Source organism: Sus scrofa, chromosome 18, assembly GCF_054392235.1.
Source record: "Sus scrofa isolate SSC_HxYL_T2T_F1_AM1 chromosome 18, Sscrofa_HxYL_maternal_Yorkshire_Landrace_v2.0, whole genome shotgun sequence".
Classification (NCBI taxonomy): domain Eukaryota; kingdom Metazoa; phylum Chordata; class Mammalia; order Artiodactyla; family Suidae; genus Sus; species Sus scrofa.
The window spans coordinates 10,897,856-10,922,067 of NC_139400.1; the positions used below are offsets into that span (position 1 = coordinate 10,897,856).

At 48.2% G+C, this 24,212-nt stretch overlaps 1 protein-coding gene and 1 long non-coding RNA gene across 18 annotated transcripts in view; one reads left to right on the top strand and one right to left on the bottom strand.

Annotated features, from left to right (window-relative positions):
* The window catches only part of RNF32 (ring finger protein 32), a 28,290-nt gene extending 18,672 nt beyond the window's left edge, over positions 1–9,618 (bottom strand). For 6 of the 14 annotated variants that reach the window (XR_002340273.2, XR_014833419.1, XR_014833417.1 and 3 more), the window contains exons 1-5: positions 9,521–9,618; positions 7,787–7,950; positions 7,058–7,143; positions 5,904–6,171; positions 2,482–2,624 (exon numbers count right to left, since the gene is read on the bottom strand). Coding sequence is in view for 6 of the 14 variants with exons in the window: in XM_085005056.1 (XP_084861182.1) it covers positions 2,482–2,624; positions 5,904–6,171; positions 7,058–7,072 (426 nt within the window). In the remaining 8 variants the exon portion in view is untranslated. Of the gene's footprint in view, positions 1–2,481; positions 2,625–5,903; positions 6,172–7,057; positions 7,144–7,786; positions 7,951–9,507 lie in introns of all 14 variants that reach the window. The other 8 variants (XR_002340274.2, XR_014833422.1, XR_014833418.1 and 5 more) reach the window with 2 other exon arrangements.
* A 274-nt stretch (positions 9,619–9,892) lies between these two features.
* Positions 9,893–24,212, top strand: part of LOC102166684 (uncharacterized) — a 411,372-nt gene continuing 397,052 nt past the window's right edge. For 3 of the 4 annotated variants that reach the window (XR_014833423.1, XR_014833424.1, XR_014833429.1), the window contains exons 1-2: positions 9,893–10,563; positions 10,906–11,142. This is a non-coding gene — a long non-coding RNA (uncharacterized LOC102166684). Of the gene's footprint in view, positions 10,564–10,905; positions 11,143–24,212 lie in introns of those variants that run through there. The other variant, XR_014833428.1, reaches the window with a different exon arrangement.

The window sequence follows — 24,212 nt, forward strand, 5'->3', positions numbered from 1 at the left end:
ATTAAACCTCCCTGAGAAAACCTAACAACGCTCTGAGCCATCCAACGAACATGTGAGGTTTGCTATAGAAGGAGCGTACAGTTAAGAATGAAACAATTACGGGAGTTCCATCGTGGCTCAGCGGTTAACGAATCCGACTAGGAACCATGAGGTTGCAGGTTCGATCCCTGCCCTCGCTCAGTGGGTTAAGGATCCGGCGTTGCCATGAGCTGTGGTGTAGGTCACAGACGTGGGCTCGAATCCCGTGAGGCTGTGGCTGTGGTGTAGGCCGGTGGCTCCAACTCCGATGAGACCCCCTAGCCTGGGAACCTCCATATGCCACGGGGGCGGCCCTAGAAAAGGCAAAAAGGCAAAAACCGAAAAAAAGAAACAATTGTGAAAGCCATGCACTTCTGGGCAGAGCCTAAGACAGAGCATACGTGGAGTGGGGAGCGCCTGGGCTGAGGCGGGGAGCAGAGAAGGCAAGGCAGATAAATACCTTTTCTCAGGACTCGGGTCAACCAAACCTCACTCTTGAGTATAATTAGCAACAAATCCTAGACACATATGATCGCTTTGTCTTTTTTAAAGGCAGGGAGTGTGGTTCCGAGAAAAGCCCACCTTCTGTGACCCAAGTTCCCGCCATTAGTGATGTTTTGGGCTGTGACAAAGGCAGCTGCTTAGGCCGAATGAAGAACAAGGCAGTTGGCTCTTCTGGGAGGCAGGACCAAGGGCAGGTGACCAGGACACTGCTCTCTGGAGGTGGGGCGGAGGAGGGGGCCCGCAGAGGCACTTCCTTCTGTCCAGGACCTGCCCCCAATTTCCCCTGGGGGGGTGGGGGGGGGGGCCAGACACTCAACATCTGGCCGCTGATCTCCGTGAAACTTCCAGATGTTACAGTGACACCCCCCCCCCTTCATTTCAGAGAATTCTAAAACCTTTCCTTGAAACTTACTGCCATGGATAAGCCTAAATTAGAAAAACTCACTAATGTGGGTCCTTTGTAATTGCCACCATTTAATCTAATAACTTCTGTGGAACTCCATTACTCATTTTTCATGGCATCAAATCATCTGTCAGTGGACATTTGATGATCTATACTGCATACCACACTTCTCAATATGTAAAATGCTGTACTTTTTCAATGGCCATAAATACCTGCTTTTGGCAAACACGCTCTGAGATAACAGAAATAAATAAGTGGTAGCTACCCTAAAAACATCCAGAAGTCGGGATTCACTTCCAGCTGTGCCGGGCGTGCTTCCGAGCCGGCCTACTTAGACGGCATCGACGGTTTATTACCCACTTTTTGTTAAAGGGGTACGATGCCCATCGAAGACATCCTCCAGCTTGACTGAAGCTCTCTCAAACCACCAGATGTCAGGAAAATGCCAACTGCTGTTTATAACCACGGAAAACTCTAAACATGAGAACAAAACCTAGACACGTAGAAGAAACACGTGTCTGTGTTTCTGACCAAACCAGAGTATGGTAGGAGGCATTTATAAAGAGCAGAAGTGCAGAATGGGGGGCCTGCCTCCTGATCTCCCCCTTAAGATGTTCAGCCTCAACTTTTCATTCTGTCTACCACATTCAGGCTAAACGGTCACAGCATAATTTCGAAAGAGCTCCTTGTGAATTTCGCAGCTCTGTTGCTCCTCAAATGCTCAATCATCCTACGGGTACGTCTGAGGTCCTGATCAAGGAGAAGAACGGAGTAAGTATGTGCACAATACCTGTGAGTCCAGATCAGCAAAGAACGAGGGCTTATGGCTGTGAACGAACTCATTAACGATCAGACTTACAAAAACAAATTAAGTTTGAGAGTCTGGGTGCCAGGGAGTAAGTAGAGCCTGGCGGTCCTCGGCTGGGGATTTTAAGCCTGCCTTTAACTCTATTTGCTGTGTATATATATATATATTTTTTGGCAAACATCCAAGTGCCTCTGTGTAGGAGATTGTTATTGGGTGGTCACAGCTCAAAAAAACCCTCTAGGAAGGGCCGAGTCCCTAATGTCCAGGAGATTAAAGGTGAATTAGGCCAAGTATGTCTTAGAAAAAGAACCTGACGAAAGCTGATGTGTGTTGTCCACAGTATCATCAATCTTACAAAGCTAAACACTAAGATTAGGAGAAGATTTCACTTCAGAGCCTTCCCCAGATACTGAGAGAGACCCAGGGTTGGTTTCCTTTTCTGCTTTCAGTTCACAGGAGTTCTTTTCCGGCCCCTCAGCTCACAGCCAGTGAAACGGGAACCGCCTTGGTACAAACTCTGGGCGTGCGCATGAGGGTTGTTCAGTAAATCAGATGGTTTGATGAGGGTGTTGGGCTCTTTCTCGCACACACTTTAACAGAAAAGAAGGTAAGTCTCTGAGGGTCACAGAGGAAGGAAAAACGGGAAGCAGGAAGCCTGGGCTCTCAAGCCCCAGTTCAGGGTCTAGCCCCTAGGGAAGCCCCCAGGGAAGCCCCCTGGGGTTGCTCCTCTAAGCGTTGTGCCAAGTACCTGGGGGCGAAGTTCGAATTCTTCTTTGCATATGGGGCAGGGCTGCAGGGAATCGCCTTGCAGGACCGACCTCTGCTTCACTCTCTCCCACTCGGCTGAAGACAGGGGCCGTGGGGGAGGGTCAAAAAGGCCCAGCTTCTGCGCTGAAGTTAAAACAATAGGAAATATGAGTTTAGTATATTTAGAGTGTGACACTCTATAGAATTTTAATGACATCATTTTGCAAACAAATATCAAGTAAACGTGATTATCTTCTGTACTTTCTTCCACCTACTTGGAAGGCTGCTTTCTACGAGTGCGCCTCTACGGCTGCTTTCCACCTACTTGGAAGGCTGCTTTCTACGAGTCAAGGGCGGCGCCTCACCTTATGTTTATGTTTTAATTTCCCATATTTATTTCATTTTCACAGTGATCCCAGAAGGTCCAGTTTTACTAACTTTTCACATGCGTCAGCCAGAGGCCTTCCTCATTTCTCGCCTGGCTCCTCCCTCGGCCTTTCAGCATTGCCTTCGTCCAATGTGGCTGGTTTCTGCCACCAGTGTGACCTTGCGAAAAGATGCTTATGATGGGTCAGCCGTGTTTGAGAAGCCAGGGCGTGTCCACCTGCAGCAGACCTGGAGCTCCTACTCCAGTGGGGACCCTCCCTCTGGGGGAGTCACTGCCCCCAGCTCAGCAGAATGGGGGGTGGTGGGCACCAGCTGCCCCTCCCTCCACCCCAGCCAGTGAGTGGACTGACGCAGCCATCTGCCTCCAAGGCCGTCTAGGAACAGAAACATCTGTTGTCATGCCCACCAAACAAGACCAGGAAGCTGTGACCGGAAGGGTCAGAGCACAGCAGGGAGCTCCTGAAGGCAGAGCAGAGTGGAGACGTGAAAGCTGAAAGACTGGAGCTGTGGGAAGGGGACCCTCAAGCAGAAAAACAAGGTTGAGCAGGAGCCGGAAAATAAGAAAACAGAATAATCAGTGCAGGAGGGCTGGCATCCGAGAGACACGCATTTCCACAAAGAAAAGGGTAACCATCTTCAAGAAAATAGTCCAAAAGCCTTCCCCCGCCCCGAAGGGAACCCACGCTTCTAGTTTGAGAGGACCCCACAAGGCCCAGACAAAGGACTCGCGCCAAGGCCTGTCACTGCGAAGCCACAGAGGCAGAGACAGACCCCCCCAAAGGACCAGGAACCAGAATTACATCCGACGTATCTGCAGCAGCACAGGCACCAGGCAGCAGTTCTTCCCAAAACCTGCGATGAAGGTTCCCAGGTCAAAACCTCTGAGAAGCCCCAGCCCAGCATCCGAGTGGAATGAGAACGCCCTTGCATCTGTGAGCTCCCACGCGGTCTCCTGCACGCTCTTTCTTAAGAAGTTACGGGGGGTCGCTTCTCCCCAGTGAGGACCCAACACACAGCACGACAAAGGGACTCATCTGCAGGAAGGGGCCGACAGAGCAACTGGTCCAGAGGGGAGCAGGATGATGGAAGGTTCCAGAAGGAAGGTCTCCATGAAGATAACACTGGAAGATCACCTACTGTATGCTAAGGTATTGAGAGGATATATTTTTGGAAGAAGTTTTAGGGGATGGATTTTGACTCTTTTCTTACCCCTTAAGACATATGACCAAATTTTATGAATTAAAACAGCGAGCTAATGACATAGAAACAGAAGTCCCGGGTCACACGCCCCATCCCGCCGTCTCTCACCACAAGCCAGCCGAGAGGCTGGACCGTCGTCTGGAGGTCGGAGGGAAGGACCTAGCTTACTTAACTTGCTGTCCCAACTGATGTTCTCAAAAGCATCTGCAGAATAAAGCGTGATGAGATCCGAAGGGGACGGGCCAGCCTTCAAAGGCAGTAAGGCAAACGTGGGGACATCTCTGTCGTCTTGGAACAGGTCCCTAAGAATTTAAACCCCCCAAGTCGTGAGCCATAGAGACAGAAGCTGACAGGCGTAACAGGGAGGATGAAGATTTTATTCACTCTGAAATCAGACATAACATTGGCAGGTGCTGACACAGCAGGAGAAGACATTCTTGTGGCTGTCACACGGGGTCACCCGGCCGAGGACACAAAGCACGCAGCAAATCGGCGGGAAAGGACCGAACACGGCAAGGGCACTCTCCTGTTTGGGTAAGAATTGAGAGCCTGCGGTCCTCCGCCTTAGTAACACGCATAATAATGACATCTTTCCCGTCAAGCGCTCTGGAAAGAAGGACTCATTTGCGCCACAGTGGGAAGCTCTTGCAGCCGCTGAATTGACATCTTGTCAATTGCTCAGGTGACGCTGAGACGGAAACCAGTCACGAAACGACTGTCACAATATTCCAAGCCTGCACGTGTTCCAGGTCAGAACGAGCACGGCCGACAGTTCCCGGAGAAGAATGACGGTCCCCTGGCTGTCGCTGCGGCCACAGGCTCCCTCCTCGTGGTGCAGCCCCAGCCTTCGGGCCCCCAGCGTCCCCTGCCCTCAGACCCAGGGTCCTTGGCCACACCTGTCCATCCTAGCATCACTAATAATCTTTTATGGTGGTTCCTCAAACATTATATCTAGAATTATCATGCAATCCAGCCACTTCTCTCAGTATATGCCCCAAAGAACTGAAAGTGGAGACGCCAGCAGAACACAGCACAGCAGTGTTCACGGCAGCGTTATTCACAGTAACGGAAGGGGAGGGACAAGTGGCCGCTGATGCCAGCCGAGGGCATAGACTAACGTGCTACATGCACGCAATGGAGTGTTATTCGGTCTTAAAAAAGAATGAAATTCCGCTAGTGCTCCCACATGCGTGAACCTTGCAGACATGATGCTAAGAGCCATAAGCCAGACACCAAGGACAAATACTGTGTAGAGACTGCGTCCACACGCGGTTATCGCCGTGGCCTTTGCCAAATGCTGCCTTTCTGTTTCCAGCCCCATTTACTGTATTTATTAGGTGTCATTCTACTGTAAGAAAGAACCTTTCCTGGAATTCCTGTCAACTAGGAACTGAGGTTGTGGGTTTGGTCCCTGGCCTTGCTCAGTGGGTGAAGGATCTGGTGTTGCCGTGGCTGTGGTGTAGGCCGGCGGCTACAGCTCCGATTTGACCCCTAGCCTGGGAACCTCCATATGCCGTGGGAGTGGCACTAGAAATAGCAAAAAGACAAAAAAAAAAAAAAAAGAAAGAAAGAAAGACCCTTTCTCGCTATACATTTATGTATTTGATTATTTATATTCCACCAGGGTGGGTTAATGCATATTTATTTTACTTTTGCTTATTCTCCTTATCACTATTTTCTTGCTCAAATTCTCCCCATCATTCCTAAACTTCCGAGCACATGTCTTTCTGTAAGATTAAAAGTTAATTTCTGCACCCGAGGAATGGATACTGTCACTCTCAGCTGGATTTTTTTCAGCTCTGACAAGTGAAAACCCAAACGATGAGAGCCGCTTACCTAAAGTTAACGGTGGTGGGTGTGGATCCAGAACGTACTCTTTTTCCGCATCCTCCAGCCCAGGGCCTCGTGTGGGTTTCTTAGGTCCAGTATCTACCCCTGGCTTCCTGTTCCTTTGTGGAGATTCGGCTCTGGCCTCTGTCTTCGGCACCTTTGTCTTCGAAGGCGGTGGTGCGCGGGACGGATTTCGAATTTGAAGATCACGTAAGATGTGATCTTGCAAGGCAGCTGCCGTGATGGCGAAGTTCGCTGGTTTAGCGGAATGACCCTGAAACCGAGGGGAAAAGCCTTAGATCCGGGGCATCATCCAATGGCTCATGTCCAAGCACGCTGACGCGTTAAAGCACAGCCTCACGGGAACGGCTGACCGAATCCAGCAGTAAAGACTGCTTCACCTTCACGGGCTTCCTTCACCAAGTCAGGGGAGCACAGCCCGGTCTCATCGATATCTTTTCATTTAAGCACCAAGGCCTTAATCGTAACGTGAACAAATGCCCTGGGACCTGCAAAAGCGGAGCATGCCTGAGCAAGTTCGGTGTCACTGTCAGTAGATCGGACTCCAGGCAAGGCTTGCTTCTGTTATACCAAAGAGGCACTTGCTTTTAGGTATATGCTTTTGGGGCGAAAACGCCTACAAGATAAAATTGCCGTGCAGCTAAGATATGCTTGCGCCGAGTACTACAGCTGACAATTCCCCACTGAAGCGAGGTCTGTTTTTCATTCATACTGTCAGATAGCTGAAATCAAAGTACTCATGAGGCGTTCCCATTGTGGCGCAGTGGATGACAAATCCGACTAGGAACCATGAGGTGGCGGGTTCGATCCCTGGCCTTGCTCAGCGGGTTAAGGATCCGGCGTTACTGTGAGCTGTGGTGTAGATTGCAGACGTGGCATGGATCCCTGCGTTGCTGTGGCTGTGGTGCAGGCTGGAGACTACAGCTCTGATTCGACCCCTAGCCTGGGAACCTCCATATGCCACGGGAAGGGGCCCTAGAAAAGGCAAAAAAAAAGGCAAAAAAACCCCACAAAAACCAAAAAACAACACAACAACAACAACAACAACAACAACAACAACAAAAAAAAAAACCCCCAAAAAACAAAACCAAAGTACTCATGAGTCAAAGGATGTGTATGTTTTAAAAAGGACTCTGTACCTTCTTTCTTAACATGCCGATTCAGGAAAAGTCGCTGCTTGGCTCTCTCGAGTTACATCATCACATCACCGTCCTTTAATTCTCTACTGTAAGAGAGTCAAGAGAAAGTCAGAATCAGAGTGTACATAAACTCTCCGATCAAGTTCATGGGCAAGATGTACGTCGAGAGTCTAACGGATGGTGAAGCAAGCGGAGTGCCCACCAGCGCAGTGCCAAGCTACACACTCGGGTCCTGGAGGGATTCAAGCCCATCAGGACTTAATCCGGCCCTGTCCTCAGACCGTCTCCATAAGCTGGAGGAGACGTATGAACATGAGTGAGAACAGACCACTGCTGAATATAATATTTTACGTGAACACAGCAGAATCTCAGGCTTCAGAGATCCGAGGGTGTAAGTGAAATACCTCTGGCAGAGGTAGTTTAGGACGGGGCTGTGAAGGCAGAGAGAGGGCAGTGGACCTGCTCCCACGCAGGGACAAGAGCAAAGGCAGCCCGGAACTCGGCACGTGCGGATTTTTGAGGAGAAGGGCTGGGTGGGTGTGCTGGGACGGGAGAGGAGCCTCACTCTGTGCAGGACACACGCGTGAGCAGGAAGCACAGACCTGGGTGGCGCCCTTGCTCGTCTGAGTGCTGGGCAGGAGCATCAAGAGTATGCGTGTGTGTGTCTCCCCACCTTGGGACAGGTAAGTGGGGCACTGGCAGGGCCATCCTCAGCGCGAAGGGGACTACCTGTGGGAAGGATCACATGCGGGTCTTCCACACACAGGACCCTCTGTAAGCAGTTGTCCTGGATCCAGTTCCCCTCACAGCTGGTGGAAGAATTGGGAATTGGCCCTTTTAGCTTTCAGACGAGGCAAGACAGGAGTCCAGAATATGCACACGGTTGAAGTAACCTAGGAAGCAGTATTGAGAGCCTGATTGTAAGATGGGAAAGGAATTAATCCCAAATAGCTGTCTACGGAGCGAGCCTACGATCAATTCGTCCAGCAGAAGGAGCTTCCTGAGGAGTGAGTGCAGCAGAATGGGAAACGTGCAACAGAAAAGTAAGGAGAGTGGAGGGGGGTCTGGGAGATCGCCAGGGCTTTGCAGCTGCCAAGATGCCTGAGAAGTGAGGGGACACCTTCTCCTGCACCCCCGTTCGTTCCCCTTCATTTCCAGCATCAAGAGGAGCATGAGGGAAGTGTCCACCCAATATTTCATCACCATAGTTCAACTTGGAGAAATGGGAGGAGATATTTAAAATGCTGAACAGTCACTACCAGAATCTGCTCTCAAAATGCCTACAATCTGGCAGAATGTAGCTTACATCAGCCTGAAAATTGTTTAATAATCATAGCTAGCTATCGAGTCTCCAGTTTTACCCCAGTGTCACACTGTAAGCCACTGGGATTAACATCCAGGTCAAAGGATTTATTTATTTTCAGGGCCACACCCGCAGCCCATGGACGTCCCCAGGCTAGGGGTCGAATCAGAGTTTCAGCTAATGGCCTGCACCACAGCCGCAGCAACACCAGATCCCAGCCGTGTCTGACCCACACCACAGCTCAGGGCAACACGGGATCCTTAACCCACTGAGCCAAGCCAGGGATGGAACCTGCATCCTCATGGACACTAGTCGGGTTCGTTACCGCTGAGCCCTGACAGGAACGCCCCAAGTTCATTTAAAATGAGAAAACATGTCTAGAGATGAGTGACTACTTCAAAATTATATAATTAGTCTGTGGCAATCGTAGGGTTGGAAACTTAATCCTTACCCAGTACTAAGAGCTAAAATTAATAGGAATATTCTTTCTTTTTATATGCCATTGTTAACAATTAGTTAAAAGAGGTAGGGCTTAGTGACAAAAAATACCACTATGTTGCCAAGGTAATTATTTACCAATTTGCCTGAGTGACTTTTAAGTTAATTTATAAACGGTCTAGTTAAAACACAAGCAAACAAGAGAAACAAACAGTTTTTAAAAGAGACTTCAGCACACTTGTCTTGTTATCTCTGTAACTTGGGAATTCCTTGTTTTACACTTTTGATGCGAGTCCACCTAGGATGGCCAGAAGCACAAAACGGACGTGAAATGACAGTCCTCCTGCCCCGGGTGTCCCCGTGGGGCTGGTTCCAGGACCCGAGGCTTTTACCACAACCCCGGGATGCTCAAGTCCCACGGTCCGCCCCGTCCTCCGCTTCTCGCATCCCAGATTCAAATCACCGGGAAGGTGTAGTTCTGCAGTGCATATTTACGGGGGGGCGGGGGGGGGCAGCAGTTCAAACCCTCGTTCAAGGGCCAACTGCGTAGGTTAAGCGCAGACTCTCGGTAACCCGCAGCCTTAGGCATTTCCAACACTGACGGTGCCAGGCTCTCCCGAGGGATGGCCACCAAGTAAGTGGGCTGCCCTGGGAACCCCGGGTGGTCGCTGTCCCCCGCCCCGCCGCTCCTCTCCTCTCTCTTCCCCACCTGGGGATCGCACCTGAGGCGGAGCCGACACCGCCTGCCGCACACCCACCGAGGCCTGCGCCCTTCACCTCAGCAACTCGCCGTTGCCCAGCAACCGCCGCCGCGCCGGTCACGCGCCAGCGCGCATGCTCAACGGCCCAGTCCTACCCCGCGCGCGGCGCCGCTTTCCCGACGGCCGCGGCGGCTCTCCCACACTGCGCATGCTCGCCAGTCCCGTTCGGCGCACAGCCACGCCGCGCATGCTCTCCTGCTCTCAGCTGCTCTGCCCTCGCCTCTACAGTCTGTGCGGCGCTCCCTCACTGCGCATACTCACCTGTTGTGCGCCGCACAGGGCCGCGCTGCGCATGCTCGCCTGCCTCGCCGGCCGCGGCCCCGCCCCGCGCACGGCCGCGCATGCTCGCCGGCCCGCGTGCCCGCGCAGGTGTCCGGGGCGGGATGAGCGCGGGGTCCCCGGCGCCCGGCCCTGTTGTCTCCGCGTGTCGCGCCGCTCGGAGCTCGGGTCCCCGGAGCGCGCTGTGCCTGTGGGCCTCCGCGCGTCGACGCCGGTCGTGGCTCCCTGAGCCTTAACTGCCCCGCAGGCGGCCAGGCCGCTGGCCAGCCTCGCTGCGACCTGGACACGCCTGGCCCGCTTGTTTCCCTACCTTAAAGGTCACATCTCGCCACTGCCCTGGTCCAGTGTCCGAAAACCATTGTTTCATATATTTGTCTGGTTTTTTTAGTTGGTGGAGGTAAGAACTTCAAGCTGGTGCCTCACGCTTCACAGCGGCCAGACGCAGAAAGCAGAAGTTTGTTGAGACGATGACCCAGTTGTGCTGTTTAAATTTATTTTTATTGAACTCTTCAGCTGAAAGTACACGGAAAACATGACGAAGGCAAACAGGCCTTTTACCCCCCAATTCTTTGAAAGCGCAGTTTAAAGAAGTCAACTAAGTTGACTGGTATTGATCATTGATTATTAAAGACCTAAAAGTTATTATTAAAGACCTAAAGTGTTTGATGCAACTTTGGAAAAAATATTATACTGATGAAACAAGATCATTTGCAGCTTCACTGAAGGTAAATTTTTTCCCTAGTGGAATTAAATTTTCTAAAATGGCCCCTCCTGTTTGGAAGTTGGAAGAAGCAGACTAAGAAGCAGCTAAAATTTTTGGATAAGCCAGATTAAATTCATCATGAAGTTAATTTTAAGTTGCGACCTTTTCGCAGAAGGTGTCAAACTTTTCCTTTGGTTTCTGTACCAGTTGGTGATGGGTCTGGAGGTCAGGTTCTCGTCCTGAGAGCCCTTTGCTCTGTGACAGTACAGCGCAGAGCTCAGGATGGAAGAGCTTTGGGTTCAGATAGGTCCGTCTTCCTTGGGGTTCTTATGCATAAAGTGGACGTTCTTACTTCCCCCGTCAGCATCCACCAGCCCTTCCATCGTTACTCGTCCCGGGATGGAAGGGGTGACTAGCCTTGCTGATCAGAAGATCTCAGTGCCCTGCCACGTGGAACTTGCAGTGTGATCCACAAGCCGAATCACATGGACTCAGTACCTTTGCGGAAGCTACTGGAAAATTTCTTTAATTCTCCCTGCCGAACGTAGGAACAAGAAAAGACGTGAAATTGCAGCTGTGCTGGCTGTCTTGTCATCACAAGGTGAGAGCCTGAAGCTGTTGGGGTCTGTCCACCGCCTCAGAAGGCGGCTTATATAGGAAGTGGCAGAGATCTGGCCAGAGTCCAAGCCCTGGTGAGGGAGTTTAAGCCCTGCAGCTGGTCCTTCTCGAGTCTCCACCAACCTGAGTGAATCAGCGCCCTTTCTGCAGCAGCCAGTTGAGCGCTGGTTTTCTGCTACTTATAATAGGAAGAATTCAGGTGGTGCACGGCTATACTTTTACCACCTTAGGCTCTGGTGAGATGGAGTCGTGTGGTCTTATGTGTGGGAACAGCTTGGTACAGTGTCTGCTAAGCTTGATGCCCACTTGAAGGCATTTTTTTAAAATTTATTACGCAAATGGATTTATCACATCTGTAGTTGTATAATGATCTTGAAGGCATCTGTATTATACTTCTAAAACCTCTAAGAAAAATTCCCACTTTCAGTAATCCTTCCCTCCATCCACGTTTGAAATTTCAGGACAGCTTTAACGAGCCTTATATTTTCTATCCGAAAGAAATTGGTCCTTCTTGTTAGCTACAAGAAATGGTGAGCTAATTTCTTGTGAGAATATTTTCCTGCAGGCATTTGCTTGAAAATTTAGTCTTGCCATTGTCGCTGTGTAATTCTTGACAGAAAGCATAGCGGGCATGGTTGATACTCGAAGAGGTTTTGGGGACCGGGTCCCTCACCCCTCTTGCAGGGGGGTGTTCTTCAACATTCTCCAGAAGGGCTCAGCAGCACCTATAGCCCACTTGTCGCACTGTCAGAACCGTGGGCCCAGTGAGGTCTCGTTTCACCTTCTGCTTTTAGCCATTTTGTTTGTTTATTTAAAGATGGGCTTAAGAGAGTTCCCGTCGTGCCTCAGTGGTTAACGAATCCAACTGGGAACCATGAGGTTGTGGGTTCGGTCCCTGGCCTTGCTCCGTGGGTTGGGGATCCGGCGTTGTCATGAGCTGTGGTGTGGGTTGCAGACGTGGCTCGGATCCTGCATGGCTGTGGCTGTGGTGCTGGCTGGTGGCTACAGCTCCGATTGGACCCCTAGCCTGAGAGCCTCCATATGCCGTTGGAGCTTTAAAGGTAGCCTGGGAGGCAGAGCCCTGAGAAAAGGCTCTTCTGTGCCTTTCAGGCTACAGGCAGCATCCTTTCCTGAAGGTGCCGCGCCAGCACCACTCAGAGCACAAAGGTTAGAGCTGAGGGAAGAGGTTAGACACGGAGTTAGGGGTGTTCTCTGCCGCTCAGAGAACGCGGCCAAACGCTGAAACTGGCAGTTGGGATTTGTCTCCTGGTGGAGGGTGAGGTTTTTCCGCTCTTGCAGTAGAGACAAGCTCTTGGATCCTCGCGGCGGGGAGGCGCATGTGGTTAATAGCCTCTGTCCACATGGGTTGAGCCTGCTCACCTGCCCGGACTCTGAGCTCTGTCCTGATGGATGCTTGGCGGGGTCGGGATGGGTCTTCCTCGTCGGACCCCTCCTCCTCCCCACATATGAATGTTAAAGTGCTCTCGTGTCTCCTTCGTTCCCTGCAGAGTATTCCTAGTCCCACTCTGCCTGTTCTGCCCCTTCCTCGCTAACACAGCCCTGGATGCGGAAACTAAACCCAAGGGGTGGAGAGCGGTAGCATCGGGCCCATCGTCGCTCATTTAACTTTCAGTTTTAACCGGCCCTGAAAAGGCCTTTCCTGGAGTTTAGTTCTCTTTGTGTTGCCTTTCGCTTGACGCTACCATTTCCCGATTGATGATCAACTCTCTTCCTAAGCCTGCGTCCACCCATGTCCTGTTCCCAAGCCACTCCAAGGCTTTTCCTGCCGTTGGCAGTGTGTGAGGTCGAGCACTTGTTGGGAAATTTGCAACCTCTCCTCGTTCTGCAGCGGCTGCCCTGTAAAGACCCAGTCACCCCAGGGAGGGGCTTTGTGAAACATTCTGTGCCCTAGAGATTACACTGGAGTTTTGTTTGTGACCAAGAAATGAGAAAGAGCTTACGCTGAATTATTTCATCTCTTCTGGCAAAGTGTGGATCTGTCTGTGTGTGTGTGTATCCGTGACAACGACCACGTTACTCCTGTTAATGGCACTCTAGCAATAGACTAACACCCGTGAAGAGCCCTCCTTCGCTGGGGAAGCGGGAGAGGCATCCATCCCCTTAGTTCCGTTCCTTGCCTGTAATTGACAGTCGTGAGTATACCAATATAGCGTCTTTAAAAATGTTTCCTGAGAGGCGCAGATTCGTCCTTTGTTGTTGAATCCGGTAGATTTAGATTCGACTCGGTTTAATCACCCTGGGGAAGAAGAGTGTCCTGTGAGGATCTACTGGCCAACGTGCTTAAGAGGGTTTTTTTTTTTTTTAAGTTTTTAGAAATTGTGTTTAATTCTGTGAAGTGGGATAAAATTGCAAATGTAATAGTGTTTTTTATTATTCTTCCCCAAAGTCTCTAGAGGAACTTCTGAACCTCAAAGGGAATCTCTGTAGCAATGGACCTTTTACCAATTCCCAGTTTGAAAAAAGACAAAAATAACAAAACAAAAAACAAAATTGGCTTGTTCTACCACCAGGACTTTAGACTGCTGCTAAATCCAAATGGATCCCACAAAATCAAGAAAATATAATCAAAGCTTTTTCCAGTGAACTGGGAAGTATGTATCAGCACCTGCTGGTCTCACTGGGTTTGGGGGCCGTCACCTCTGCTCACACGTTGTGATTTTCCTGCCCCAACAGAAAGTTTTGGAAGGTATGCACAGCGCCCCAGATGCCAGGTTACTGGTCTAAATGCAGCAGTAGCCTGGGAGGGAAATGCGTGCTGGTTTCTAATCACTGCAGGTGGAGCACAGTTCATCCAAAGATCGAATCAGCCGATGCTCTGATGTGTTTGGAGTTGATTCAATCCTGATTCAACCCAGATAACTTTTTAACTTATTTATTTATTGCCTTTCTTAGGGCCACTCCTGCGGCATATGGAGGTTCCCAGGCTAGCGGTCTAATTGGAGCTGTAGTGACCAGCCTACACCACAGCCACAGCAACACAAGATCCGAGCCGCGTCTGCAACCTACACCACAGCTCACGGCCACGCCGGATCATTAACCCACTGAGCAAGGCCAGGGACTGAACCTGAGTCCTCATGGTTCCTAGTCGGATCTGTTAACCACTGAGCCACAATGGGAACTCTGAGATAACTTTTTAGTTAATAGATTTTATTTATGTCATAAAGGGTACAGACAAACTAAGCATATAATACAGAGCACAGGTGGAGTTCCCTGGCGGCTCAGCGGATTAAGGATCTGGCATTGTCACTGCTGCGGTGTAGGTTTCATCCCTGACCTGGGAACTTCCACGTGCCTCAGGTACAGCAACCCCCCCCCCCAAAAAAACCCCTCAGAGTGTAAGCATATGTAATACAGAGCATGTGTATACTCCGTTTCCCGTTATTCATGTCTTGCATTTCTTTGCTGTTTGTCCCAATGTCGATAACATTCTGTTGAGCTAAAGCGCCTAGTTTCATAATTCACTTCTCATTTTGTGTAGTTGTAAAGGTTTTGGCAATCGCATGACATCTCGTGTCCACAGTGACAGTGTCATTCAGAGAGTTTCATTGCCCTGCAAATCTCTCCCTCCCTCCCCCTCTGGCAACACTCATCACTGCGTGTCGCGCGTTGCCTTTTCCAGAGTGTCACACAGTTGGAATCACACGGTTATGTAGCCTTTACAAGGTGGCTTTTTTCACTGCGCAACATTGCGTTTACGTTTCCTTCCTGTCTTTTTATGGCCTGATACCTCTTTTTATCGCTGAGTAATATTCCGTTGTCTGGAGGTACCATAGTTTGTTTGCCACTCACCTACTAAAGGCCACCTTGGCATCTTCCAGGTGTTGGTGATTATGAATAAAGCTTTTTTTTGTTTTGTTTTTTTTGCAAGTTTTTGTGTAGACAGAAGTTTTCACCTCATTTGGATTGCTGGATTAAATGAAGACTGCGTTTAGCTCTGTAAGAAACTGCCAGACTTCGGAAGCGTAGCTCTTGAATCCCCGCCAGCTCCATATCCTTATCAGCACTTGATATCATAAGTTATTTCAATTGTAACCATTTTAATAGGTATGTAGCGGTATCTCATTTTTGTGTTATTTGGAAGTTCCCTCATGACATTTGCTACTGAGCGTCTTTTCATATCCCTCTTTGCTATTTGTGTATTTACTTTGGTGCAGTGTCTGTTTAGATTTTTTTTGTCCATTAAAAGCTTCTTGTTGAGCGGCAAGAGTTCTTTGCATATTTTGAATATAAGTCCATACTTAGATATGAGTTTTGCAAAAGGTTTCCTCCTAGTCTGTGTCTGGTCTTTTTTATTCTCTTGATAGTATCCTTCTTAGAGCAGAGTTTTAAATTTTAATGAAGTCCATCTTAATATTTCTTTTTTCTTTCGTGGATTGTGCTTTTGGTGGTGTTATTAAAAAGTTCTTGCCAAAGCCTCGGTCACCTAGATTTTCTCATGGATTATCTTCCAGAAGTTTTACAGTTTTGCATTTTACATTTAGGTATATCGTCCTTTTGGAGTTAATTTTTTGAAAGATATAAGGTCTGTGTCTAGATTCTGCTTTTCTTTTCTGGGCTCTTTGTTCTGTTCCATTGATCTGTCCATGCTCTCACCAGTGCCACGTTGTCTTGATGACGTAGCTTTATGATACATCTTTAAGTTGGAAGGTCTAGTTCTCGAGCTTTGTTCTCCTCCTTCAGTGTCATGTTGGCTATTCTGGGACCTGTGCCTTTTCACCTGAAAACCAATGATTTTGTTGATTGCCACAGAATAATTTGCCGGGATTTTGACTGCGTGGAATCCACAGATCAAGTTGGGAAGAACCTGCTTTAAACCTAGCGTCTTCCTCTCCATGTACGTAGACTATCTCCCCTTTATTCAGATCTTTGATTTCTTTCGTCAAGGTTTTGTAAATTACCATATAAAGATCTTACACGTTTTAATAAGTCTGTACCTAAGTATTTAATTTTTATTGGAGCTAATGTAAATGGTATTCTGTTTTTAATTTCAAATTCCACGTGTCCATTGCTGGCATACGGGAAAGTGATTAACTTTTGAATATTGACCTGGTATCCTGCAGCTTTCCTGTAATTGCTTATTAGTTCCAGCCTTTTTTTTTTTTTTTTTTATTCTAGTTCTTGGGTATTTTCTATATAGAAATTCATGTCGTACGAGAGCGAAGATAGTTTTATTTCTTCTCGATTTGTGTATTTTCTATTTCCTTATCTTCTTGTATTGGCTTGGACTTTGTGCGTGACGTTGAGTAGGTGTGCAATGAGGAGACATTCTTGCTCTCCCATCAGAGGGGGTAGAGCCTCTAGTGGAGCCTGACTGAGCCTGATGCCAGCTGTATGTTCTGCCTGGGTTTCTTTATCAAGGTGAGGGACGTCTCCTCTATTCCTCGTGCACTAAGACCTTTTTTCATGAACGGGTGTTGCATCTCGTCCGACGCTGTATCTGCATCTGTCGGTAGGATCGCATGCTTCTTCTTCGTTGGCCTGTTGATGTGAGAGGGACCTCATTGAGTTTTGAATGCAGAACCAGCCTTGCATACCGGGAATACATTTCCCTTGCTCATGGCATGTAATTCTTTTCACACACTCTTGGATTCTCTCTGCTAATAATTTGTTGAGGAATCGGCATCTGTTTTCGTGAGGGATATTGATGTGCAGGCTTCCTTTCGTCTCACATCTTTGTCTGGTTTGGGTATCAGGGTAATGCTTCTGTTTTTCTGCGTGAGGCTGTGGAGAATTTGCATGCTTTCTTCCTTCAAGATTTGGTAGTGCAACACTCTGGGCCTGGTGCTTAATTTCTTTTTGGCAGGCGACTAAATTGTTGACGCAGTATCTTAAATATAAGCCTATGGAGATTTATCTGTTCCTCTTTTTATGAGTTTGGTTAGATTAGATCTTTCAAAGGCTTGGTCCATTTCATCTAAGTTATTAAATTTGTGGGTGTAGAGCGGTTAATAATATTCTGTTACTGTTTTCATGCATTCAAGGGTTCAGCAGTGATCCAGTGATAATCCCATTGTAATTTCTGACTAGTAATTTCTGTATTTCTTGTCTTGGTTAGAGGCTTAGAAATTTTATTGACTGTTTTGAAGTACTAGCTTCAGTTTTGTTGATTTGCTCTGTTGTTTTCCTGTTTTCGATTTCATTGATTTCTGCAACCTACACCGCAGTTTACAAGCAGCGTGGGATCCTTAATCCATTGAGCAGGGTCAGGGATTGAACCACATCCTCATGGATATGAGTTGGATTTGTTACTGCTGAGCCACAGTGGGAACTCTGACTCTTGTTTTTTATTTAGTCCACTTTGTCAGCCTCTGTTTCTGCTTTTGTTTTTGTTTTTGTTTGCTTTCCGGGCCATGCTTGTGGCATATGGAGGGTCCCAGGCTGGGGGTTCAGTCAGAACTACAGCTGCCAGCCGACACCACAGCCACAGCAACGCAGCATGTGAGCCGTGTCTGCGACCTACACCACAGGCGCATAGCGATGCTGGATCCTTAACCTACTGAACAAGGCCAGCGATCAGACCCGCAATCTTGTGGTTCCTCATCGGATTTGTTTCCGCTGCGCCACGAGGGACTCCCAGCCTCTTTGTTTCACTTAATGCATTTAGACCGTGCATTTATAAAGTGATTTCCTATAGTTGGGTTAAGATTGTGTATTTTCTACTGTTTGCACTTGTTTCTTGTTTCTTTCTGACCTTTCCCTCGTCTTCTGCCTTTTGTGATTTTAACTGAACATTTCACGTGACTTCATTTTCTGTCCTTAGTGTATCCAGTTAAAAATCGTTTGAGTGGCTGCCCTAAAGTTTACCATTACATTTCCAGCTAGTCTCCATCCTCGAGTTCGTCTGACCCTGTGGTGGTGCCGGAGGGACAGGAGCGGACCCGGCCGGCGCCTTTCTCATCCTTCCTGACACGCCTTCGTCTAAGCTGTCAACCACCCACTCTCGTGCCCCGTTTCGATTATATTGAGCCAGCAAGGCATCTGTTAGATCAAATGAGACTATGAAAAGTGAAAGACTTTGTTTGGCTTTCATTTTTTCTTCTCTAGCAGTTGCCTTTTTCTTTCGGCACATCTGCATTTCTGCCTTATATAACCTTCCTTCTTTTTGAAGAAGTACTTTCAACATTTCTTGCAAGGCAAGTCTCCTGGGAACAAATTCCTGCAGTTGTGTGTGTGTGTGAGTATGCGTGTGTGTCTGAGAAAGCCTTTATTTCCTCATCAGTTTAAAAACAATTTATTTAGGGGAGTTCCCATCATGGCGCAGTGGTTAACAAATCCGACCAGGAACCATGAGGTTGCGGGTTCGGTCCCTGGCCCCGTTCAGTGGGTTAAGGATCCGGCTTTGCCATGAGCTGTGGTGTAGGTTACAGACGCAGATCGGATCCCGCGTTGCTGTGGCTCTGGCGTAGGCCGGTGGCTACAGCTCCAAGTGGACCCCTAGCCTGGGAACCTCCATATGCCACAGGAGCGGCCCAAGAAATAGCAAAAAGACAAAAAAAAAAAAAAAAATTTAGGTGAAATGCACACAGCGTAAAATTAACCGCTTCAAAGCGAGTGATTCACTGGCATTTGGTATCTTCACACCTATCAGGCCTTTCCTCCCGTCCTTCTCCCCCAGCCGCTGGCAGCCACCAGTCTGCCTTCTGACTCTGTGCACGAACCTGCTCTGGATGTTGCACGGACACAGAACCTGTTACTGTGACCTTTGGTGCCTGACCTCTCTCTCCCTTAGCATGTCTGCACTTTCATGATTTTTTCATCCGCGATGTACCAGGTATCCATGCTTCCTTCTCTTTTATGGCTGCATCGTCTTCTACGGTATGTAGGTACCATGATTTGAGTGTCCCTTCATCTGCTGTTAGACATCGAGGCTGTTTCCACATTTTGGCCCGTGTCCATACCGCTGCTGTGAACATACATGTACATATATTTGTTGGACTGTTATTTTTTTATTTTTTTGTCTTTTTGCCATTTCTTGGGCTGCTCCCGTGGCATATGGAGGTTCCCAGGCTAGGGGTCCAATCGGAGCTGCAGCCATCGGCCTACACCACAGCCACAGCCACAGCCACACGGGATCTGAGCCGCGTCTGCAACCTACACCACAGCTCACGGCAACGCCGGATCCTTGGATCCTTCACCCGCGGAGCGAGGCCAGGGATCGAACCCACAACCTCATGGTTTCTGGTCGGATTCGTTAACCACTGCGCTACGACGGGAACTCCATGGACTGTTTTCAGTTCTTTTGTGCGTATCGTCGGAGTGAAATCGTGAGGCATGTGTAATTCTCCGTGACTGCCAAACCGCCTTATGTAGCAGCTGCACCACTTTATGTTCCTATCAGCAGAGGGTACAGGGTGCAGCTTCTCCACGTTATCTCCAACCCTTGTTATCTTTGACTTAAAAACTTATAGCCACCGTAGTAGTTGTGAGGTTCTTCTCGCTGTGGTTTGAGTCGCGTTCCCCCACATCTTTCATGCTGCGCTCGGTGGCCGTTTGTGTATCATCTTTGGAGAAATGTCTGTTCAAGTCATTTCCTCATTTTTAATTTATTTTATTTTTTTTTGTCTTTTTGCTATTTCTTGGGCCGCTCCCGAGGCATATGGAGGTTCCCAGGCTAGGGGTTGAATCGGAGCTGTAGCCACCGGCCTACGCCAGAGCCACAGCAACGTGGGATCCGAGCCGCGTCTGCAACCTACACCACAGCTCACGGCAACGCCAGATCATTAACCCACTGAGCAAGGGCAGGGACCGAACCCGCAACCTCATGGTTCCTAGTCGGATTCGTTAACCATTGCGCCACGACGGGAACTCCCATTTCCTCATTTTTTAAATTGGTTTGTCTTTTTTGTTGTTGAGTTTTAGGAGTTCTTTATATATTTTGGCATTGAAATTTTTTTATATCCGTGATTTGCAAATATTTTCTCCCTTTTGTCGTATGTCTTTTCGCTCCCTTGGTAGTTTCCCCTGATACACAAAAGTTCTAAATTTTGGTCGAGTCCAATCATCTGTGTTTTCTTTTGTTGCTTGTGTTCTTGGTGTCCTTTCCAAGAAATCATCACCAGATCCAAGGTCATGAAGATTTTCCCCTGTGTTTTCTTCTAAGAGTTTTATAGTTTTAGCTCTTACATTTAGATCTTTGATCTATTTAATGTTTGTACGTGGTATATGCAAACCGTACAGGGAAGGGTACAACCTCATTTTCTTGCATGTGGATCTGTTTTTTTTCCCACCACCGTCTTTGGAGGGAGACACCGTCCCTTCCCCACTGAATGGTCTTGGCATCTTTGACAAAAAGCAACTAACCACAGATGTGAAAGTGTATTTTGGGGATCTCAGTTCTCTTCCGCTGGTCTGTGTGCCTGCCTTATGCTGGTGCCATATTGTTTTGATTACTGTGCTTTGTGGTAAGTTTTCAAATTGGGAAGTGTGAGACTACAACTTAACTTTTTTTGTTTCAAGATTATCTGGGTCCCTTGAAATTCCATGTGAATTTTGGAATGCATTTTCCATTTCCATGTACCCATGCCCTTGGAATTTTGATAGGGGCTTCGTTGCAATGAATCTGAGTAGCACTTTGAGGTGGGGTTCGTACTGTCATTTTAATAGTATTAAGCCTTCCATTCCAAGAACGCAACATGCCTTTCCATTGTTAAGGTCCTCTGAGATTTCTTTCAGCAACATTTTATAGGTTTCCATGTAAAAGTCTTACACCTCCTTGGATAAATTTATTCCGAAATACTTGATTCTTTTTGATGCTGTCGTGCATGGAATTAATTTCTTAGTTTCCCCTTCAGATCGTTCAGTGCTAGGGTCTCCTTCACTTCAGAAGGATAATTTTACCAGTTACAGACTTCTAGTTTCGTGGTGTTTTTTTTTTACTTTAAGTGACTCACTCCGCTCCCTTCTTACTTTGGCATGATTTTGGAAGAGAAGTGTGATGTAAATCTTAGGTGTTTCTCCTCTGACTTCTTTGAAGAGGTCCCCCTTTTCCTTGGGTTTTCTGTAGTTTGTTATGTGACATATGCCCAGGTGTACGTTTTTTGGTATTTATCTTGCTTGCTGTTCTCTGAGCCTCTTGGATCTGTGGTTTGATATCTGCCATTAATTTTGGAAATTCCTGGCCGTTATTATTTCAAACGCTTCTTCTCCTCTCTTTCTTTCTCCTTCTGGAGTCTCATGACATGGATGTTAAATCTTTGGTAATTGTCCCACAGTTCTTGGATATACTCTTTCTTTCGGTTTTTTTTTTTTTCATGGTTTTTTTCTCTTTGCACTTCAGTTTGCGGAATTTTTATTGGTGTATCTTCAAGCTCCCGGAGTCTTCCCTTGGCCGTGTAGTCTACTGATGAACCCATCAAGGGCTCTCTTCTTTACATTGTTTTAGATTTCTAGCATTTCCTTTGAGTCTTTATTGGAGTTTGCATCTTTGCCTCTGTTCTACTTGTTCACTTTTTCCATTAGAGCCATTATCATATTAATCACGCTTTAAAAAAAAAGTCCCCATTTGAGAATTTCAACATCTCTGCCACATTGGAGCCTGGTTCTCACGCTCGCTTTGTCTCTTCAGACAGCAGTGTTTTTAAAGCCTTTTGTACGTCTTGTTATTTTTGGTGAAACCAGGCGTGTGTATTGGCCAATAGGAGCTGAGGGAAACAGGCCTTGAGTGTTGGGTTTTATTTTTATCTGGCGAGGAACCACTGCTGTGTTTCACCTTCGCTGTAGCTGTAGGTGTCAGAGCTCCTGTCTCCTCCGATGTCTTTGTTTTTCTCTCCTCTACTGTCTTTGGATTCCCTTGAAACTCCCTCTTAGTTTCAAGGGATGCTGTGTCTCACTGTCTTAGTCCTAATCGTGGCTCATCATCCTGGAGCCCTGTCCGTGTGGGGACAAGGGCCTGGGGAGGAGAAGCAGCCCATGGTCTCACAGTGGAATCTTCATTTCCTGATGGGCCAGCGTCCATGGGCTCTACCTTCAGAAGAGTTCCCTCAGCCTTCTCCCCTCCTCTTGCAGAGACAGGCCAGCGGGGGGCTCAGGCCACGCAGGTGTCCTCTCCCCAGGCCACGCCGGCTCCAACAAGGTTTCTCCGGAGAGCAGGTCCCCGTACAAGGAGGAGGAAGTGTGGAGGGTGTTTCAGCGCCTGCTCCCTTACCCGTTGCCTCCCGCTGCCCCCTGCATGGGGGGCTCCCTGCAGGTGTCACCAGGTCAGGCTCCTGGAGGCAAAACTCCCAAAGACTCCATTATTGTTTAAACTCTTAAGCTTGCCCACACTCCGCCTCTGGCAATTCTCAGTTCCCCCCAAGTGAGCCTGCCAGCTGCAGGCTGGCGCCAGGTCTCCGCACCCAGTGGGCTGGGGAGGCTCTGGTTTTCAGGAGCTGGTCTGCCCTCCTACCTCAATCTTCTGGTCCTTCTAGGAAGAGTTGTTGATTTAAAAAAGATTTTTTTGATTGGAGTATAATTGACTTAGAATATTGTATTAGTTTCAGGTGTACAGCAGAGTGACTCGGTCAGACATACGAATCTATCCATTCCGTTTTCCATAGAGGTTATTACTACACACTATTGAGTAGCTTTTCCTGGGCTGGGCAGCAGCTTCTCGCTGCTCAGCTCTCAGCCGGCAGCGGGCCTGGCTCACTCTCGTCTCCCCACCCCGTCCTCCTCCCACCACGCTTCCCCCTGGAAGAGTGGTTTCAAAATCTGTCTGTTTCTGTTCTATAAATGAGCTCCCCCCCCCGCATCAGTTTTTATTTTTGTCTTATTGTGAGGATGGGAGTGATGCCTGCAAGCTATTTGTATGTCAAAATAGAAACAGAATTGTGAATCTAGGCAAGTTTTGTCTGTTTTCCTTCTATAACAGTCATCTTGCGTTACTTCCTTTCATTCCCTTTCAGCGGGTATATTTTCTTTCTCCCTCCATTATCTGTCCTTTTATTTTTTCAGCCATTTATTTTATGTGATACCAGATTTTTTTTTTTCACTTGTTCTCCTGCCCCTCTAGTACCTACTGTTTATTTGGTGTGTATGCATTTCTCAGCTCTTCCCTGATTTTTTTACTTTGATGAAGTGCTGATCAGTTGTGGAGTGAATAGGTTTAGATCGTTATTTGTATATCTTTAAGTTTGGGGTTTTTAAGCAGAAACACCTTACTGGTTTTGGAAAACCCTAGAGCCTTTTCATAAAATTTCTAACAATACGTAACTGTACAAAGAAGAAAGTAAACCCATGCACACCTGTCTGTACCCGGGCGGACGCCCTTACAGCCCCACCACCAAGGAGTGATTGTCATCAACATTCGGAGAGCGTCCCTTAGCCAGATTTCCAGTGCACATCTAGAGACAGGTGGTAAAAATAAATTGGAGATAAAGGGACTCACACTTCCGCACTATTTTTAAAAGACAAAGTGTTGAGTTTTGTGTTTAGATAAAACTTTCACTACAAAGTTTTCATTTCTAGACCATCTTTCAAAAGTATATGAACATGTATGAAAACGGTGAAGCCTTGATCTCCCGGTTTCACCATGAAACGTCTCCCCGGGGACACGGGTCAGATGAGCTCTGTGAAAACAGCCCCTTCCACGTTCCACCCTCAGCATCTCTGTCCACCTCGGAGAGACGGGGACCCTGTGACCTTGAAGAATGCGAGGTGAAGAGATTGCAAAGCTAAACACACAGATCTTGTGAGAAGAGCCCGCCTGTAATGTCGTTAAGGCACATGGCGCGGTGGCCTGGCACTGCCCCCATCGGAGCCGGGGGATTGAGGCCAGGGCATGGGTTGAGAGCAGAGGATGGCAAGGTCGGCTGGGCAGGAGCTTCAGAAGAGGAGGTGACAGGGTAGAGGATTAAGAGAGGCTCTTGGGACACCCTGAGGAACCTCTCGAGCCACTTGCCGCAGAAGCCCTCCGTGTGCCCTGTCAGTGCTGTCCCCCAGGACACTTGGCTTGTGTCGCCCCCCCCCCCCAGACCCTGGCGGGGGCGCTTGGCCACGAGCTTTGCTCTGTCTGGACGAGTGGCCTTGGTGGGTATGAGAAGGCAGCTTTGCTGA